This window comes from Neodiprion lecontei, chromosome 2 (genome assembly GCF_021901455.1).
Source record: "Neodiprion lecontei isolate iyNeoLeco1 chromosome 2, iyNeoLeco1.1, whole genome shotgun sequence".
Taxonomy (NCBI): domain Eukaryota; kingdom Metazoa; phylum Arthropoda; class Insecta; order Hymenoptera; family Diprionidae; genus Neodiprion; species Neodiprion lecontei.
The window spans coordinates 5607763-5628100 of NC_060261.1; the positions used below are offsets into that span (position 1 = coordinate 5607763).

At 37.3% G+C, this 20338-nt stretch overlaps 4 protein-coding genes across 15 annotated transcripts in view; 1 reads left to right on the forward strand and 3 right to left on the reverse strand.

Annotated features, from left to right (window-relative positions):
* LOC107226646 (kalirin) overlaps positions 1–7749 on the reverse strand; it is a 44674-nt gene extending 36925 nt beyond the window's left edge. For 2 of the 6 annotated variants that reach the window (XM_046732597.1, XM_046732595.1), the window contains exons 1-9: positions 7539–7748; positions 5383–5671; positions 5183–5293; positions 4379–4703; positions 3616–4274; positions 2839–2949; positions 1022–1200; positions 336–483; positions 54–245 (exon numbers count right to left, since the gene is read on the reverse strand). In XM_046732597.1, the coding sequence (XP_046588553.1) occupies positions 54–245; positions 336–483; positions 1022–1200; positions 2839–2949; positions 3616–4274; positions 4379–4703; positions 5183–5293; positions 5383–5643 (1986 nt within the window). In that variant the 5' untranslated portion in view covers positions 5644–5671; positions 7539–7748. Of the gene's footprint in view, positions 1–53; positions 246–335; positions 484–1021; positions 1201–2060; positions 2157–2838; positions 2950–3615; positions 4275–4378; positions 4704–5182; positions 5294–5382; positions 5672–7538 lie in introns of all 6 variants that reach the window. The other 4 variants (XM_046732596.1, XM_046732599.1, XM_046732600.1 and 1 more) reach the window with 4 other exon arrangements.
* Positions 7199–8867, forward strand: LOC107226642 (U6 snRNA-associated Sm-like protein LSm5). 2 transcript variants are annotated; one of them, XM_046732633.1, is made up of 3 exons: positions 7199–7364; positions 8437–8633; positions 8738–8867. In XM_046732633.1, the coding sequence occupies exons 1-3, from the start codon at positions 7343–7345 to the stop codon at positions 8768–8770; spliced, it is 252 nt and encodes an 83-aa protein (XP_046588589.1). In that variant the 5' UTR covers positions 7199–7342; the 3' UTR covers positions 8771–8867. The 2 variants fall into 2 exon arrangements, with proteins under 2 accessions (XP_046588589.1, XP_015523011.1); XM_015667525.2 differs by lacking the exon at positions 7199–7364 and adding an exon at positions 7974–8198.
* A 42-nt stretch (positions 8868–8909) lies between these two features.
* Positions 8910–10220, reverse strand: LOC107226645 (serine/threonine-protein kinase mos). The gene is made up of 4 exons (XM_015667528.2): positions 10064–10220; positions 9786–9994; positions 9311–9696; positions 8910–9244 (listed from the first exon to the last, which is right to left on the reverse strand). Exons 1-4 carry the CDS (start codon positions 10135–10137, stop codon positions 8930–8932), a joined length of 984 nt encoding a protein of 327 aa, XP_015523014.2. The 5' UTR covers positions 10138–10220; the 3' UTR covers positions 8910–8929.
* Positions 10221–10359: 139 nt separating this feature from the next.
* Positions 10360–20338, reverse strand: part of LOC107226644 (band 3 anion transport protein) — a 57977-nt gene continuing 47998 nt past the window's right edge. For 5 of the 6 annotated variants that reach the window (XM_046732616.1, XM_046732618.1, XM_046732614.1 and 2 more), the window contains 5 exons: positions 17660–18344; positions 16403–16465; positions 14516–15110; positions 13361–14432; positions 10360–13265 (listed from right to left, as the gene is read on the reverse strand). In XM_046732616.1, the coding sequence (XP_046588572.1) occupies positions 12593–13265; positions 13361–14432; positions 14516–15110; positions 16403–16465; positions 17660–18344 (3088 nt within the window). In that variant the 3' untranslated portion in view covers positions 10360–12592. The remainder of the gene's footprint in view (positions 13266–13360; positions 14433–14515; positions 15111–16402; positions 16466–17659; positions 18345–20338) is intronic. The other variant, XM_046732617.1, reaches the window with a different exon arrangement.

Consider the following 20338-nt stretch of genomic DNA (forward strand, 5'->3'; position numbering starts at 1 on the left):
AATTTTCGAGAGACTTTATATACGAAATCATGTTTCTTCTTCGATACACTCACCTCTTTCTCATGAGTATAAAAAACAACTGCCAAATCAAGTCTACGACGTCTCTGTTCTACCCTGGCTGCAAAACTGCTGACATGCGCCTCTAGTTCCTGAGCTACGGCATAAATTTCATCCGCTGCACATTCTCCAGTGTGTGCAAGTTCCTCGGCTGCTGTTAGTAGCTTGGTGGCATTTGTATAAGTGTTCTGTAAAGGAAATGTTTTGTAAGGTCAGATTGCAGTTTTATATACAGCTTCATTCCAACTGCGAATTATTAACAAGCAATCGGTCGTTACCTGTGCAACATTTTCAAAGTGTTCGTGACTCTTTTGGTATACTCTAGCTTTTTGCAGATTTCTACCGACTCCTGTATTTTTTCTAATGAAAACTTCACCGTGATTTGTTAGCCAGTCCAAAACCTGCTTCACATCTTCTTGAAATAATCTGCACAACAATAATAGTAACATTAAAACATTAATAACATAAGTGTAAAATATTAATAATATAAGAGAATATTTGAAGAAAATCAGATAGCCACACTAAAATTTTCGAAATAATGTAACTTGAAAAGTTATAAAACGGAAGCTAATCAGAACTGTGTACAACTGATAATTACCTACTGTGAAATCATCGAATCATAAGCAATGTAAACGAGATAATTGCGGACAGAGACAAAATACATATTATCAATAAAATAGAATAATCTTCAAGCGATAAAAGGAGTATATTAATTTTCAACCATTTGTAAAGTGATTTATTGGCTACTTTGAATAAAAATTTCAATTATATTTCACGCTTGTGGGAAGAAAGTAAAAAAACACATTCTCATGCATACTTCTTCAAGAGTAAGAAGAAAAATTTGTACACAAATTTTACATAGAGCATTTGTGAATTTTATGAAAAGACTATGATTATGATTAGTGAAAGACAAAGATGAAAGAGAAGATGAAATAATGGCATGAAATGTGACCAAACACCATACCTCAAAGCAAGACGCTGATGCAACTTGACTTTGCGGGAATGCCATCGAGCCTCCAAAGCTCTGTGATGACCAAGGATCTGATGTATGACAGCTAGGACATGAGATGCACCTGCACTGTAATCTTCAGCTGGGTTTCCACTCATACCTCCTCGTCCATCCATAACGTGCCCTTCTTGACTCTACCCAATTTTTAATCTTCATTTTATTCACTCATACAGAACACCGTATTTCATACACAAGTGTGTATAGATTGTCTAATCTCAAAATACGTCTTGTGCCAATATAAAACAACACATAAAAACACCCATGCAAAGTTTCAACGAATCTAACAATAACAAACAGTTATTCCAGATTGTTAATTAGATAGACTTTACAACCTATTTTTTGACTAGCATTGACAATAGTAATTATTTATGTACCACTTATACAGAGCTAAGGGTTGGCATGCACATTGAATACAAAGGAGAATGGAAGAAAAGAACATGTTCCACTGTAGGAAAAATTATTTCATAAATCCAAGTCAAGTCACCTTAACCAATTAAAATTTCAATTTTATTAAAAGAGCAAAGAAAAAAAAAACAGTGATTTCACTCTTGCACTTGATACAGTATAATACAAAGGAAAAAACACCACCCTTGAAATAAAACACAATTTATTAAAGAAACAGTGTCAGCCAGTTTATCAACCTAAAAATATGTTAAAAATGTGAGAATTGGCACTGTATATTTATTAATGGAATATTGCATGTTACACAGTGACTTAAAAACAAAAAAAAATGAGCATCCAAGTGCATGTAATACTCGAATTTCGTGAAAATTCCAATTTTTTCAGGACTCCAGATTTTGCGTCAATTCCGTTCAGAACTGCAAATTCTCATCACTACTATTGAAAATTAGTGAATAACCATTATCTGCAGAGTTAATAATAGATGATTATAAAATAAGATAAATAACAAGCGAGTAAAAAATTATAGCAAGGTAGGAAACATAAGCAAATGCACACACAAACGTCAAACTAGCAAGCAGACGGACACACATACATGTTTTCTGATGGCGTGGTCAATCCCTTGAGGTTGGTTACAGACTTGAACAAGGTGATCCAGCTGGTAAAGGAGCTTCTTACTGGTACTGTGTACCTAAACAATATCACCATCCATACCCAAATTTTAGTAGATTCAACTTTGGTAAATATTAAACCACCTTTACCTCGGCCACAACCTGTACAGTACATAATTACGCTACAACTGATTTAATTTGTAGTTTATTCTTTTTCTATCAGGGATAAGTTTACTATTGATATATTGAACATCTCACAGCGCTAACGAGCCAAAACCAGTGTCATCTACTCTATTTACATATACGTATAGTAACTTCTTTAAAAAAATGTATGACTCTCTACTATTGAAAGTGAAAAAGAGATTGCGCAGGTTTGACATTCCAGTTGACTGGCGAAATATATATGCAACGGTTATTAGCTCGTCAGAAAAACATTGCTACAGAACCAGGAAGACAGGACATCAAATATGTATTCAGTGGAACATAATGACGAAAATACAAAAATATTTCGAAAGAAATGAGTATTTGAAAAATTCGTAAGCAAAAACGTGATTGAGAACGTGGGTTTATATATTTTATTTTTCGTCATTACGTTCTACCCGAACTGGAATAATTATCTGTGGTAAGGTATAATAATACTTTCCGAGTGTTATTTTGATGCATGGGAAAATTGGATTATTAGGATATATTTCCAATAGCACCGGGATACCAAGCTAGCATTGGACAGCCACCAGCTAGAAACTATAAAAAAATATTTCGTACATAATTGACGTGAAATTCATCCACCCCAGTGCTGCTGGTTGTACTTGCGCTATGGCAAACGTGGAGCATTGAGCCCAGCCCACTCAAAAGCGCTTGATACGCGTTGTATACCTGTTAAATATGACAATGACTTACCAAACAGACGTTGCGGTCTATTTGAATTAAAATTTACACAATAACTTTAAAATAACAATGGTAAAAAAGAAAGTTGAAATAAAACATAGTAAGAAAAAATATGCGCCATGCAATCCGTTATGCCATTTGTTTACTTTGTACTGCATTTTGGTTAAGATTACTTAAATGATCTTGATTTAAACCATCGTAACGTAAATAAACATAATGCTATTTATGCTATATCTTGTCAAACCACCAAAGCACCTAATCCTGATCATGAACCATTGAATATAACTGAATATACATTTGCCCAGATTTTGATTTTTTGCAATCAAATTCAGAAAAATGTACAAGCAATGGTTATAAAAATATAGGTGAATACAAAAGAGAGGATCAATAAAACAGCAGTGAGCTAGTTATTTGCAAGCCAATGTCAATGAAAATATAAAAACCTTTAAATTTTGATGATTGCATCATAAGATTAAAATTATGGAACAATAATGTGTTGCTCAGTAATTACCTCACTAATAGTTTTCATTTCAGCCATTCACCATAAATAATCATTCGAATTAATGATATTACCCAAAACAAGAATAAGTTTCATACAATTCTGTAAACCACTGTAGTAAATTACAGAATTGCAGTGAAAAATTTTAAACTCACCTCGGTGTAAGCCTGACACATAGCTTCGTAGAGAGTTTGATGCTGTCTGATGTGAGATTCAAGAACTGCAATTTCACTGGGTAAATTTGTTGCATCGCATGCTTGACTCCATCCGGCAACGCTATCTACGTATTGCTCTGCCTTGTGATGAAAGACAACGCTCAAACCAAGAACTGCGGTACGCTCGTCGAGTCCTGCCGCAAATTCTTTCCAAGCTCTGTCCAGTCTTCCAGCAACGGCGCGAACGTGACCAGCCGCGTAATGTTGAGTTTCTAGAAGTCTACCAGCCATCGTTAATATTCTATTAATATTAACGTAAACGTTCATCGAACTCATAGTATCGTGCTTGTGATTTTCTTGCAATGTTTTAGCTGCTTGATAAGATCTACCAATCTCCACGTAATTTTTGAGAAATTCTTCCCTGTTGTGGCATATCCAATCAAACATTTTCTCGCAATCTTGCTCGAACAAGCGAAGTTGGAAGCACTGGTCTAATTTCATCTTCTTTATGTGCCAAAGTTGCAGAAGATGTTGCTGCGCTGCGTGAACGGAATCCAAATGCTGGATAACCAGTGCAGCCAGGGCCCGGCCATCGGGATCTGCTCCACCAGTGGCTCCAGCCTCAATACTGCCGCCTTCTCCGCCTGTTCCGCTCATTCCTAGACACCAATAATTGACCAAAGGATCTAAATAAACTGTACTGCTACTTTTGAGTGAATTTCACCACTTAGCAGTGTACACTGAGAGTGTAATTTTTACATACCGCTGTTGAAGCGTTGAAGCAGACGTTGTCCGACTACTTCAACCTCTTCGACAGGTACTTTCATGATTTTCTTCTTCATTTCATTGTGAAGATCGATGCCATGTTTAGCACCTCCAACATCATCGGCAAAGTCATTGCGACTCAGATCCTCTTGCAGATCGTCCAATCTGTCGAGCAGGTCTGCGGCCTGCCAAGTAAAATCCTCTACAGCGAGCCGAGTGTCGATCCATTGAGCGTGATCGTACTGAAACGTTCCATCTAAATCGGCAGTGAGCTGAGAGGGTTCTATCACCTTGCTCAATGCTTCAAGGCTGATCATGTTGGTCTGAAAGTGAAAAAAAGAAAAATCGATGTGTTATTATGAGTAACACGTCAATCGCTAAAAGTAATTGTCAATCGTTTATTTATATCCACCTGTAATTGAAAGAAAGATATGCTGCTGACGCAATTACATGAGGATTCATGCGATATAGACAAACGAGTTGCATATTGGTTTTTAAAGGTCAGCTCCTCTACCAAAGTGTAATCCGGTGCTCGAGACATGCGTGTGAATGCAAGTGAGATTGTGAATGTGAAGTTCAATAATGCTGCAATGTATTTACTCTTGGCACCAATGTTTGCGGTACAATGGGGAGGAGGGCTTCACATTTTGCTGCATCAGTGAATTCAATGAACGCTCCATACAAAACTGACATTGTGCCAAACTAGGGCACAAGACCCTGCTGCTACTGCAGCAGAGGCCTTGCACAATTCCTATATAGCTCTGCTATTCACCCCTTACCTATTATTGATTCTAATATTTACCTCAAACTTGTATTTGTGGCTGCCCAACGAGGTCCTTTGTTTCTGCCAAAAGTTGTCAGGCTTTATGATAAAGGCAACATGTACTGATCCGGGAAAATGTTCGTGTAAAACCTGAAAGTGTCAATTAAAATTTATTGTCGTACAGCCAAATATTTGCATTGTCACAATTACGCTCAAGTCTCAGTTTTCTATAAACAAACCTTGAGAATTGGTTTCACTGTGCCCCAGGTAGCTCCACGCATATCAACGACGACGGTGAAACCAAGCCCCCTTGCTTCGTCATTAGGAATGGCTAGAAGATACTGTAAAAGACGACGATAATCTTCTGGTTTAGCACGTTCTCGTCTCGGAGTTGTAGGAAAGACGAGAACGGGACCGCCGCGGCGATCGCGTCCACCCGGTAATATCGCTAGTCGTTCTTGTAGCAGAGGAAGTACCTCTGCCGCTCGAGTGCCATCCATTTCGTCGGTACCCTAGTGAGCATCCGACCTGAAAATCAACTGATGAATAACAAGTTCAATGCAGGGAAAGGAATGGAAGTAACATTAGAGGATGAGACATAATGAGACATAATGAGACAAATGATAAAGAACGGACTGTATTTTTAGTAGATCCATTGAAATCAGGAAAATTCATCAATTTTATTCGACATCAAAGAATAGTAAAAGAATGAATTAAAATAAGAGAAAATCACGTTCCTGTCCTTTTCGGTGCTGAAACAGTTCACTGCCACAAAAGCTGATAAGATAAACTTGAGTAAAATTGGATAGCCTGACCAGAAACGGTCAGAGAGTACTGCAGAAAGGGCGAAGAATTCTGATGAAAAACTTTTCTACTTACTCAATATTAGCGATCAAAGTGACTAACAAAATACTTGGTATTTTAACATATGACTGTGTTAAAATAGATCATTAGCAGTAAGCCTTGGATGTTCTTTGAACTGAGTATCACATCGCTGATAAGTCAATGGTTTCACACAAAGAAGTACGGAAATGTTACACGTACAATATACAATATAACAATGAAATAACATCTAGTGAATAAAGATTAATGCAGAAAATTTTTTCCTTTAAATGTAACTCACTCACATAAGACTGAATGAAAAATTATGGTACAATCATTAACTTTATTTATATATATTTAAGAACATACAGATTGTATTTTCCACGTTCAAACAATTCTAGCAAATAATGAATTCAACAATGAAAGTACTTTAACATTTGTCAAAAATGCCTGAGATGGCCTTGATATGTTAAATATAGTATGCAGCAAGAGGCAACATCATTTCTGAAAATTAATATCTACGAGAAACGTGTTCCCTGGTAAAAGATTGTTATTGTTATTATTATGATTATTCTGAGCAGGACAAAGATTCTAGGAAATTTTTCATTCTTCACGAGTCAAGAGGTAATTCTCATACAGGGAAACGAGGCACAAAGAACAACGAGATGAGAATAATAATCGTTTCCAGATGGGTGAAAATTAATAAAATTTGTAACTGGCGAAATATTTGGGAAAATAGTTTTCATGGTTTAAATGAGATTATGAGGTAAGAGCTGGGGTAGTTGAGCGGTGTGTGATAGATAAATAATATTAGTATTGATTGAAATTCGATTAAATAAATCGTGAAATTTACACCTGTTGAATGGAATTATTTAAATTAGCAATTCGCGAGCAGCGTGCGACGAATTGCGAGGACAAGTAGTCAAATTTGGTCCGAAGATAGAATAAGAATAATAATACGAACGTTGAATGCAAAATGGAATATGTATTTGGCGTGTTCGTACGCATGCATACACGCACGTATATATGTGCGTAATAAATTTGTAGAGGCGAAAATTGTGCGGCAACCGGAATATGAGGTGATAGAATAGAACATTTCGATGGTATCATAACAGAAGACGGGGTGTTTTTGTTATCATTTTTTCATCATTTTCAACGGATAATATACCATGTGTAAATTAGGATGGAAGAGTGACTAGGTATCCAGATACCAAGTCCATTCGGTGAGTGTTCACGGGGCAAATCAATCGGGAAGTCTGTACGTTAGCGAGAAAGAGAGAAAAAGAAAAAAAAAATCGCGTGGTCAGGGAGCTGGGTAGACAGCCTCTGAAGTAGGTATATACAGCGTGAACAAAACGTCCCCTTTGACATTGTTTGATGATACATCTAACAAAGCGACGTGCGTATTATACATAACCGTTGTTGTTTCATTACAACGATATTATAATTAGATACTAGAAGTTGCATGTAGATATATATGTATTAATAGCTATGTATCTACGGATAGTAGAGAGCTTGTCAAATCCACCCCATCGGACACAACAATTAAAATGAATATTGTGATATCTCTTACCTCGGTACAGTTAACTCCGGGAAATCACTTTGAATCACTAACTTAATACAATTGTCATGTCTAATTGGAAAATAACTTTTAACGTAACTCATATTGCTCGCACATTGGCACATTTACAAAATCACACAAATAACGAAAGAGTTATACTTCTGCCATGTTCGGCTACAAATTCTACATTGCTGCTGAACCTCGCCGCTGATACCTTCTGCTTCTCCCGTCGACCGTCGCGGCGGCGCTGCTGTCGACATCGAATCATCACTGAATAATATGCGCCAAATGGGCAACGGCCAAAGGGCAATGCCAGTATACTCTGTCTCTCTTTCTCTACACTCTGATTGGCTGAGCATTACGAGATATGCGCGTTCGGCCAATCGCAGCGCAGAGCGAGAGAGACAGAGTGTACGGCAATTGCCTTTTACTGGGAAGCCACCTCCATGCGATATAAGCACGACGGCAACGGCAATGTGCGCGCAACTACCGGTGTTTCGAATCCAACGACGCGTAGTCATTTTACAGGACGTCCGGATTGCCGTCCCGCTTAATTAGTTGATTGTTAGTTGGTTAAAAAGTGAGGGTATATTAATACCGATTGACGAGACTATTCTGTTCCCAAAATGACTAGCTCTGTGACTACGAATCCATCCACGCTTTTGCCGCTAGGTAAATAAATAAAATAATAACGAAATTTTTCCTAACCTCTATGATCTAACGACAGAACGACGTTGTTTATTATTTATTTTTTGTGTATTTTTAAAATACGTTTTAAAATATATGCCATTAGTTCGGGGTAGTCCACGTGTCTTTTACATTCTCGTATTTTCTGCAACCTTGCTCATTATCGATCATCTTAATTTTCTCTATTAACTGATGTTTTATTTCATTGAATTTTACTTTACAGAATTGGTGGACAAGTGCATCGGCTCCCGCATTCACATTATCATGAAAAATGATAAAGAAATTGTGGGTACATTACAAGGATTTGATGACTTTGTGAATATGTTATTGGATGATGTGACTGAAAGCGAAGCAACACCCGAGGGACGCAGAGTTACAAAATTGGATCAGATCCTCCTCAATGGAAATAACATTACGATGGTTAATATGGAAATACAAATACATTTCGATAGCATGATGTGTTTAAAATGCACAACAAGGTTTATTGCAACAGTTTGACTATCATTTTTTCTTTCCTGTTTCAGTTAGTACCTGGAGGTGATATGCCAGAAACATAATCTCATCCCCTGTGATTTCATGTATAATACTTTTGACATTTACTGCTATGTGATTGTAAAAATTTATTCAAATAACAATGATTTTCTTTTGTAAACATTTCTGCATTGTCTTCCTTTTATCCCGTATCATCATTGAGCCTTTGCCATTTCTAATTAACTTCAACACTTTGCTTCGACCTCTAAATCTTGAAGCTCCGTTGCAACTCCATCTATACTGGGTCTATCTGTTTTTTCAAATGACCACATCTTTGAATACAACGCTTTATACTTGCCACCTAAATTATCATCCAGCATTGAATCCTCCGGTTTTATACCTTTCCCAGTGAGATACAAAATAGCGTGAGGATGGAGGTCAGCGAATGGCAAAGTCCTGCTTAGCATTTGCCAGGCCAAAATTCCCAGGGAATATATGTCTGAAGGTGGAGAGGGTAATTCCCCTCTGATTACTTCTGGGGCTACATAACCAGGTGTACCCTGAAAATATGGCATAAACCTGGTGATTTAGGGAATGAAATCGTGATGCAAAACTAAAAAACCTACTCGAATTCCTGTATATGTGTCTTCTTCCCCCAAAAGAACGGAGCTACCAAAATCTGCTAATTTTGGGTTGCCATCTGCGGCCATGAGAATATTTTTTGGCTTCACATCGGCATGAACCACGCCAGCTCGGTGACAGAATTGAATAGCGAAAGTAATTGCCTTGAAGATATTTAATCGCTCTTGACAGTTCAATGGTCCCTCATCCAGTCTTTCTTGCAGAGATTTACCACACAATTCCATAGTAATCATTGAGAAAACTTCTCCCTGTTCAATGCCCAGTATCCTGATGACATTAGCATGTCTCAAAGTGGTGGCATGTTTCTCTGATATCACGGAGTTATCACTGTCTTTCCTTCTTCTAAGTATTTTCGCAGCCACCTGATCACCTGTTATATATGATATGATAAAATCAGGATAGGAAAAAAATATCGGCTCCCTTTCATCAAGTGACCGCATTTCACAATATTCTTCAAACCTTTGTAAGATGCTTGAATCACGGTTCCAAATCCACCACTGCCGAGAATCTTTCTTGTACAGTGGGTAAGTCCAGTATTTAAAATTTTCTTTCGGTTTGGAGTATCGACATTGACTAGCGACAATGTACATGGTTTTGTATTTATTTTCGCTTCCACACAGTCTGTGCTCAAATTGTTCCGGAGAGGTGATTTTGGACTACTTGTAAATCTTTGAACATTGTAAATACATATGTATTACATTTGCAGTTTTAGCGACCAAGTATTAATAATAACACACCTTATATTTTGAACAATTTGAGGCGACCGTGGTGCCAGCCTTCCGATCTCAAAAATTCCTCTTGGAGAAGCCATTCGAAATATATTGTATTATATTTCTTCTGCAGGTAGAATGAACAACTTGACCAATTACAGTGATTGACATAAATATATACCTCTATGTGTCTACCGGAAGACTAAACACACAACTCAAAACAAATATTATGAAGGGTATTATTGAACTTGATGCATGTTTATGTATTATGTACAGATATTTTTTTTTCTTTTCAATTCTAAGATGAAGGTGAATGACTGACGTATTTTAAATATTTTCTTTATTCTCTAAACTTAAGGCATAATCCAGCTGCTACGAGCCTATTACTAATTATTACTTTTAATACTGTATTTTTAACTTGATTATTTACAATAACGTTTTCACTATTTAATAACAAGGATGATTGTAATAATCTCTCAATATAGGTAATATCTGTGGTGTGGCTATAATAACATGTCTCAATGATATACTGTAGATGTAAAGCCGTATACCTAATGAAATCTAATTTATTAGATAGTTAACAATAATAAGTACCGTTAGTTTAGAGCAACACGGTTTTCTATCACAATCATCTAGGAGAATTTATTACCATTTCTCAATTATTTGTGTTACGTGAATAACAATAGTTAAGTAATTTCGTTTTTCATTCTCTGTTCTTTTTTTAAATGGTTGTACTACGTGTTGGATCGAAGGAGTGTCAATAATGATTTTCAACTTTCAATAAGAACATATTGATTAGTAAAATACTCTACGGAATCAAAATACAATATTTTCTTTGCTTCTTATTTTGTATCGTATATATCATATCTAATACATTATATCTGCTTTATTGCGATACATCATTGGATGACTATCACTTTGATTTTGGTTCAAAATGTTTATGCCTTCGTATATTATAATTCTCGAAAGAGTTCGTTCATAAGCATACACGATTCTTATTTATCGAAAAATATAAGAATTTCCATATTATTTATACCTGCACGATATGTAATTCAAATTACACAAACAGATTTTTGTCAAGAGTTAGAATTTTATGGAAATCCCTCCTTTGTTTATCCGTACCGTACTAATATTTCCCATTCATCTCCAACAAAGCTCATATCTAATCCTGCTGCATACATTCACCAATCAGGTACTTGTGTATACACAGTTTTATACATATAGCACCAACTTTATTGTCTTACTAAAAAAAAAAATGCCTACCCAAATGCAACCCTACGCTCATACCCTATTACGCCAAAAAATTGGCTATACTTTTAACAAAGATCACATGCAATCCTCTTGGTCAATTTTAATCATCCCCTGGCGCCATGCACCAATCTCGTGTTGCATCTATTGGTACTCTCCTGACAAAGGCCTGAACATCATGAACCAACTTAGTTTAATAACATGCATGAGATGCCACACGGACAATTTCGGTTTACCAGTTTCGTAAAACCGTCTATACTTAACAATAGTTAATTTCTCGTGGATCTTGTCTGTTCCCATAGAGGTAGCGTGAATAAAGTACAAATGGAAATGATCGTCAGATAAATAGGAACGATCAGGGTATCAAAAAGTTTGGTGTTTTTAAACTCTTACTGTGATAGCTGAGACTTTAAAATGATCAAACTAATTGAACGCTGTGAATCGCAACAGAATTACACGTCTGCTATCATTAGGGATTCATAAAAAAATATTTAGAATACTGTACATACTGATCAATCTTCCTGCGTATTATTGACAATCGCGTAACAATAAATGGTTGAACGAATTCCTTTTGGCACTCTTACCCCCGAATTCATGACCGTCCGTTAAACGGTTAACGGGTGTAATATATAACAGCCCGTTATAATCATCTGCTCTTATTGTTGTTGATCTTACAAAACGTATAACCAGCGTAAATTTGACAGTCAACAATAATAAAAATAGAAGATTATAACGGGCCGTTATACATTGAGCGCATTAAACGTTAAACGGTCGTTCATGAATTCGGAAATAATTCATTTTCAATTTGTAATGCTTATGTGAAATGTAAAGAACGCTGATAATGCTATTAAATAATTGATTTATATTCTTTTTCGAATGAATTTCAGACAATCTCTAGACTAGCTAAAAATGAAATGTTACCGATACCACAAACGTTACATGCCCGCAATAAATCAGAACCAAAATTAATATGTTTCAAATTACAACTAGTCTAAGTAAAATAAGAATTAACTATAAATATATGTATGTACCTATACTTATATTGTATAATACTAGATTTCTTTTTCGTCCGTAAGTAAACTCTTACTATATTAAACTATGTCAAACCCCGTAACATTCATATCAAATATATTCTTTGTTCGCGTCAATAAGGGTAAAGATATGTTAAAAACAGCAAAAACTTTTTGAGTCACCCTGAATGTCGAGGTTTTCACGGGAAAAACTTGGATTATCTAACAAACGCCGTCAATGGATACAACAAGGGCAGTATGAAGGTAATTAATTGGACAAGGTAAGGTAAGGCACAGTCTAGCCAGGGAGGGGTGCTTCTTCATAAAAGTCTGGCTCATCCTGATTGCTCTCCATTTCTGGTTCTTTAGTATCGAGAGCACGTAGTTCCGCAGGTGTAAAATAACGCTTCATTTGAGCACGCAACGGTATCATCAGGATCAAAAAGAATGGGAAAGCCAAGGAGATTGCGGTGCTTTTAACAGCCCAAAGGACCGAGAGACAAAATATTTGAATCAAAGTGAATATGTGCATCTTATAGGTTTGAACTCTGCGTACATAATTCGCAGTACCATGGTGCTTAACAGGCATAAAGAATAACTTTATACGATCAAACAGCTGAACGCCGTTGGTTGACGATACGCCCATGTACAGAAAAACTCCAATCAACACTGCCATGGGAACACGTCTTAGTAGCGGTGCCATCAAAATACTCAGACCGATGAGGATCGCGACTAAGAGACCGCTCACTCTTTGTTCTTTGACCTCAACAATGTGAGGCTTGTCACCAGGAGCATGGTTCGTTGACATTATTGTAACTGCGGATACATGGGTCAGAGAACGCACCGATGCTGCGCAACACCAGGGCATACCGATGAACCCACAGCCAACGTTCATCAAGCTGACAACAACAATGTCCATGTGATAGCCGTTGCCTTTACGCAGCTTGCGTTCTTTCTTGTCAATGATGAGCCTGGTTGGGTGATAAAAAGAAAATTTGATTAAGAATAGTCAATTCAGATTTCTTTTAATATACTATTTTCAAAGTTTAATTAAAATAAGACTCACTCAGATATTTGGGTTTCCATGAAGATAAGGATGTAAACTAGAAGAGCCGGCACCACGCAAACAAGTGCCAACCAAACGGGAACGGATTGTTTTTCACCCCCTAGCGGTATTAGCCATCCTCTCTTGTCGGGATCTGAAGGACTCAAGCCGTCGGGTACGAGGAGTTTCTCGGTCTTAACTTGAGCGAGAAAATCGATCAAGACAAAAATTACGATGCTTATTGGAACTCCAAAGTCACCAAAAGCTCTTCTCGCGCTGCGACCCAGATAGTGACTGTTACGAAATATGCGCAGGTAGTACGCACCAAGGAAAGTTCCCAAGCAAAGAATTGTACACATGAGAGCAGTATTTGGTTGATTTATAAGGCCATGACCGTTACTGTCAGGAAGCCAATTCATCTGCTGAGAGTTGTCACACACAGCCGTCACATTCGTGTCAGTATTGTTAGAACTGGTGTCATTTTCGTGTGGGGCGAAGCAGTAATCAGGAAGAAGTGGATTTATTAAAAAGTATTTATAGATCTTTTGGAAGGCCTCGACGATATAGAGAATTGATATCAATCCGGTAAATATTTCTTCCGTAAAACGTGTGAATAGTTTTACAAGTACTGAACCTTCGACGCAAGCAATGATCAATGCAATCACACCGAGCCAAACGCCGACGTATATCCGGACCGTTAAGAACTCGAATTCATAGGCATTACACATTTTGTACAAGCTTTCATCGAAGAGAAGAAGCGGTCCAGTTGTACCGATAATGACGAGAGGTTGCGTGGCAAAAAGAGCCATTATCACTCCTGTCCATGAGGCAGAAATTAAAGTCTCTGAGATGCCTATTAAATTGTTTGTTTTGTCACTTATCAGACCGCCAAATGTGATAGCGGTACAAAGAGCAGCAAAGTACATGAAGATGGCTGCCGCAACGCTAGAGGAGTTCAATCCATCCGTGAAATCAGATAAATAAAGAGGGTAGCGTCTCTTGATATCGTTAATAAGCCCACCAAAAGGACGCCTAGTTCTACACAGCGGATCATCATCTGGGGGTTTTTTCTCATCTTCACCAGCTAAAAGAGCTGTAAACAATTATAAGATTGTGTTAAAAAATGGGATGGTATAATTGATCGAGTAATTGTTTCGGAAGATAAAGAATACGAACCTTTCTTAATAGCGGCATCGCTTTGTGTCTGCGGTGAAATTCTTTCCAATGCTTTAGCTTTGCGTTTTCTTATAGCTTCGCTCTTTGCCTTGAGTTCGTCGAATGGTAAAAGTGCTTGTCTTTCCCAATCGCCTGGTGGCAGCACGATCGAATCATCCAAAAACTCATTGATTGCCGATAACAGTTCTCGTCTTTCGTTAGCTTTGTAGGCAATCTTGTGAAATGAGGTATTGGCCATCAGCGTTGAGATGGATCGACCGACCTCGTGGTAGTCAAGATCGGCATTTCGTGGCCCCAGAAGAATAAACATAAATCGAACAGGAATGGTAACTTCTGTCAAAGAGGGCATGAAAACACCTTCTGCCAGCCGAACAAATGCTATCGTAGGTTGATCAAGGAAATCTACGGCACCTACAAGTACCGTAGTTGCCTCAGCGCCGACGGGAATTCTTTTCAATATATAATCATTGTGCCCTTTCTTCAAGTCCTCGTTACTACTCGTGTAGGTCAACTCTTCTTTTATATCAACCGCTGTATGGTTGCTGTCCAGAGCCAAGGTGGACGATACGATCTTTGGTTTAGAATCGCTCAGGTTCTGTGGAAATGATAAGAGCCAATTAGGTAAAATCAATATAAGACATCGACAGAAACTAATGCTGGGAATTTGGTACGTATATACATGGTGTCAGCGAAAACTATGCATAGGCTTTCTTACAATCAGAGGAGAGTTTGACAGATCAACATCATCCGTTTATAGTACATCAGAGAGAAGAGAAACGAAGACAATAAGATTGGAACGAACATGTTCCACTGTGAGGCAACGGAAAACACTAGATCGGAGGATAGTGAGATTTGTCAGTCTCTCCAATATTTGCTAAAATACTTGCACAGCGAGTATTTCACATTACAATACCTTCGAAATTTATAGGACAACGAGAATAAACATTGACAAAGAATACAATGAGGAGTTTCTACTTGAAAAACTTCTCGGTGAGCCAAAATGATTCTACGTGAAATTATGCTGCTAATTATGACAAGAGGGACAAAAACTATATTGCATTTTAATGTAGGAATGATAACTTCCGTTCTTGCAAACGTAAAAATTCTTCATCATTTGCATGAAGAACATGCGAATCATTTCAAACGTCAAGGTTAGTATTGGGTATCACACATATTCTACTCGGTTACTGTTATTTTTTTTTTTTTTCTTCTTTCTATATTCATTATGTACCAAAATGTGAAAGTACCGTAGATGGCCAATAAAATGAAATTGACAAGAATTAATCAAGAAAACCTATGCTATGTTTCTGATGGTCCATAAAGTGGTATACTGCATTATATATCATGTGTGTCTAAACCTAGGAATCAGTTGTAAAAAAATGTCAATTATACATGGGGGAGAAAGACATAAGGTGCGATACTTAATACAACCATGCGCAGGCTGTTGTTGCTATCAAATATCGACAACCCATTAGAATGGAATGATGAGTGGAAGTGAAGTGTAGGTGATTCATCGGCAAAATTAAATCAAACAAAACAAAAAAATTAGTCAAAACTCAAGCTGCAACGAGGAGGTGCTACGATATAGCTTCATGGACTTGCAAATACTGTAGAATCGTTTTTCGGTAGAATTTTTCGTCACATTGTAACATGTAGTTAAAATTAGAGTAAGGCATTCGAAAATCTCGTTAGAAAACGAGAGTGAAAAACCTTCACTAACACCGTACAGTTTCTCTGTAAGTTCATGAGCTAATTTTGTTTCGTTTAAGTCATTTTTGTTTTATTATTTAAACAGTGTTAACGACGGCAGACGCCTATTTACGAGGGCAGTGGGGCAAAGACAGATGAGCTAGCGATAAAATTTGTGTTTTGGGAAACGAGATTTACATGTTGCTTCACATGGTTCTCGGTCGGATCTCGAGCAGCCTCTTCCTCCTCCAGCCAGATAGACTACGGAAACAATATTAGCATCCGTCAGTCAAATCGTTTCTGAAGTTTTCAATAGCGTATTCCACCTCTACCTCGGCTTAAACAATTCCTCGTATACTCATCCTCTAGATTTGCGAGGTTTCTAAACCGCAGACGGTATAAAGAGAACATCTAACGAAGTAGAGGTGGAAACGCATATTTCTTTCATCTTCTTTTCTATGTATCTAATCTCTATTTGTCTTTAATCTGCGCAGCACAAACATTATGTCTTATAATTCACACTGTAATGTTCATCAGTTACAGGAGGAGATCGTACCTATTATACTGTTTCCTTATTTTGTCCTCAGATTTTTAATACTATGAAGTTTCGCCCAGAGTTTGACTAATCCTAATGAGGGTTTGATAGGTAATTGGAAAAATTCAATCGGATTTCAATAGGTAGTTTATACTGTGACAAGGATATCGGGGTTTCCACAACGACCGCATAGATATCTTTAATTTGGTAGCCAATTTTACAATCCTTCGCGGATTTGCTTAAAATTTTATAAACATCAACATTAATTCCTCGTAATCATGCCCTTGCGACTGCTAATTGACCAATCTATAGACTTCCGTACGCAAATAAATTCAAACGAGTATCAATAAAGTAGAATTCAGTTTTTCAGCATCATCACCATTAGCCTGATGATATAGATAGAGTAAATGTCTTTAGAAAAAGTTAGGTACAAGTATAGTAATTCCTGAAGAGATTGAATAATTTCAGAAAGTTCAACACTAATCAAGGAATGAAATTAATTTAAAAACACTACTTCCTTCAGTCGGTAAAAAAATGCGGGATAATATGTAGATCGGGAAGTTTCACGGAAGAAAAAGAACTTTCATCGTTTCATAAAGTAAAGTAGAGTTTCAAAATAATAAAATCGTACCTTTTGATTTTCGTTAAAAACTATGATTGCCAATTATATGCAATTGAATTTCGAATACGGTGAGCACGTTAGTTTTTGCCCAACTATACTAAAATACGAAATATTTATTTAAAAAAAAAAAAAAAAAAAAAAAGCAATCCATTAAACTTCCCTGATTCATCTTATCCACACCATAAATTGGTTTTCAATCTATGTTCCATTACTCCGATCATCCCTGAATTCTTGAATAAAAATAATAATGAACAGAAATTGTAAAAAAAAAAAAAAAAGTAAAAGATGAAAACATTACCTGCAGACTGGTGTAACTGGCGTAATTCCTCTTCCCCCCAAATCGAAATCTATCATGTTCATTGACGTGCCTGTGCCTTAGAAGCAGAGCCCTCATAACGACGGGTCGATCTTCGGGGAGTATCAACTCCTCGACGACCATCTGCTCGACGACCCTGTAAGCTACGCCGGGAAGATCACGTTCCTCGAGATCAAGGAGGCAAACACCGGTCTCGAGGCATCGCCGTAGGTTTAGAAGCGAGTGAAAGCTAAGCGATGCGACGTGTGGTCTCCCCCACCGGTCCGCACCCTCTTCAACGTCTTCCTCGTACTTTATCCACCTCGCCGTTTCCCGCCATTCGCGATCCTCGCCCATTCCGTGGAGTTCATCGAGCTGGACGAATACCTCGTGGGGCGAATGATCGTACATCTTTTTGAAGGTGTCGTGGAATATACCCCCGACCATTTTTCGCCCGATGTGAACCGTCGAGTGACCCGTCTTGTGACGACGCATACCCCGGGGATCGTCGCTCCTGTGGGACTCCAGGCCGTCTATGTCCAGCTCCTGGAGGGTGCTTGCCTCGTCGGGCTGGACGCTGACTCGACGTCCCATCGCGTTGTTTCCGTCCGTGATACCGGCACCCGAGCGTTTCCTCCATTGCGGATCTTCCTGGAGCGAATACTTTCTCGACTTGTGATGGTGCCGTCTGGAAAAAGAATATAATATTTTATATATTTTACAGCATTTTTGCGTAACGTAACAAGAATTGTTCTCATTTTCTTTCTCCTTTCTTTCTTCAAAGCAAAATCTGTCCAGTTATTTGCATGTACAGAAAAAAGTAATCGTCCGTAAAAATTTATCTCTAAGCATAATAATGACGATAAATAAAAATATAGTCAAAAATATTCACCTTGAAAATTCAATTTTCAAAACATTGTTTTAGCAGTTTAGAAAACGTTTAAAAAAAGAATCGAATCTGGCATACGATTCGAAGTATGCTGTGGTTTCTAAATCAATTTAAAGGACGACTTTTGTTTGTTTGTTCGTTTTTTTTTTGGTTTTTTTTTTTTTTCAACTTTCGATAGAGAAAGAAAAAAAACTTTAAAGTTGATTGTTCAGCAGCTTCTATTTCCAAACGTTTCGAAAGTAAGAAATCGGATCAAAAATAAGAAATTCGAAAATCAAAACTACACCTTGAGTCTACGAAAAAAGAAAAAAAATGCGTATAATTATTCGAATTTTACTCAGGTATTGAAACAAGGTGAAGAGTAAATTTTTAGAATATAACATATTAATACACGTATTATATTGTTGAAATCAAAGTAGAAATTTTACAGCGGGAAATAATAATCGATTCTTTAAACATCCTTGACGCTGTACCCAAGGTTTGTTATATATTCTTTTTTTTCAATTTATTCTTGGTTTTTTTCCCTGCTATGTATACATACGAAAATCTTATAATAACTAATGTAATTTCAAGGATTCATACGAGTCACAAATTCTCGAATAATATATTGTGTATCGACGCGTTGACGTCGCGACGCAACCCCGCAAAGCGTTTCAAGACGTCGACGTCGCGTGACAAGGTCGAACGCGTGCCAATTTTGCTAACGAAGAATTTAACCCTGGCATTGAGAAGCGGAGGAGGCTCAACCTTTTCCGTTCACATCGTTAAACTACCCGTTTCACGATCCGTTACCAAGCAACAAAAACTAATTATTCCCTGATCTTTCCATTCGCTTGTTACGCATCGTTTTTCTCTTCGTTAATAATTAAAAATCACTCAAATTTATATAATAAACGAATAAATGAATAAATAAAAATTACTCTCCCAAATTTTCTACGATTGTTTCGAGAAATTTTATAAGTAGAAAAAAATACAGTTCGAATCCAGGATTGTGAAAATATCGATCAATTTATATCGTCAATAAAAACGATTCAACTTCCGTCGTTTGATTTTCTTTTTCTTTTTTTAATTTCATTCCCACACCGCGACCCATCAATTACTATTAATTTACAATCGTTCTTTTTCCCTTCTATTCTTTCACATAACATTTATAATCACGTCAACTTCCGTCTGCGGTTTGACTCATTTTATCTCCGCGTGTGCTGGCTTTCTACGATACGAAGAAACAACTTCCAACTCGGAACACGTTACACCAAACACACGTTACAGACAAGTAACTACAACGACGCAATTATTGCACGACGATAATAATGAGGTACGACTTGCAAAAAAAATAAAAAAAAAAAATAAAAAAAATCCCAACAAAAACACCAACAATGTGATTAATTATTCTTTATCGGATTATATACCGTCGAAAGTTACCGATACGATCCTGGGATCGTTCGTACGAGACGGGCATTGCTGATGGCAAGTGGCAGACGCCTATACCTAAACTAGCCTGCCTGGCCGTTGGCTGGCACGAGCTTAGAAGACACGACGACTCGATTATTCCCGACCCAATTATACGTATATCTATACACATATATGTATTATTATGTACAAATAAATAAGCACGGGTAAATATATAAGTGTGTGTGTGTGTGTGTGTGTGTGTATATAAATATATAAATATATATATATATATAAAACGAAGAAGATAATGGCTGTGTAGGTACATCCGAAGGCCATGGCACCATCCCGTCCCAATCGCGACGTTTGGTTCTGGTTATGTAGTTATGTATTGTAACTGTAAT

Excerpts from the sequence above, each read along its gene's own strand:
- LOC107226642 (XM_015667525.2), top strand. The coding sequence starts at position 8,153 with ATGACTAGCTCTGTGACTACGAATCCATCCACGCTTTTGCCGCTAG. Across the intron at positions 8,199-8,436 it reads ATCCACGCTTTTGCCGCTAG|AATTGGTGGACAAGTGCATC; the intron begins GTAAATAAATAA and ends TTTACTTTACAG. Across the intron at positions 8,634-8,737 it reads ATGGAAATAACATTACGATG|TTAGTACCTGGAGGTGATAT; the intron begins GTTAATATGGAA and ends TTCCTGTTTCAG.
- LOC107226645 (XM_015667528.2), bottom strand. The coding sequence starts at position 10,137 with ATGGCTTCTCCAAGAGGAATTTTTGAGATCGGAAGGCTGGCACCACGG. Across the intron at positions 9,995-10,063 it reads CAAATTGTTCAAAATATAAG|ATTTACAAGTAGTCCAAAAT; the intron begins GTGTGTTATTAT and ends CAATGTTCAAAG. Across the intron at positions 9,697-9,785 it reads GATTCAAGCATCTTACAAAG|GTGATCAGGTGGCTGCGAAA; the intron begins GTTTGAAGAATA and ends CATATATAACAG.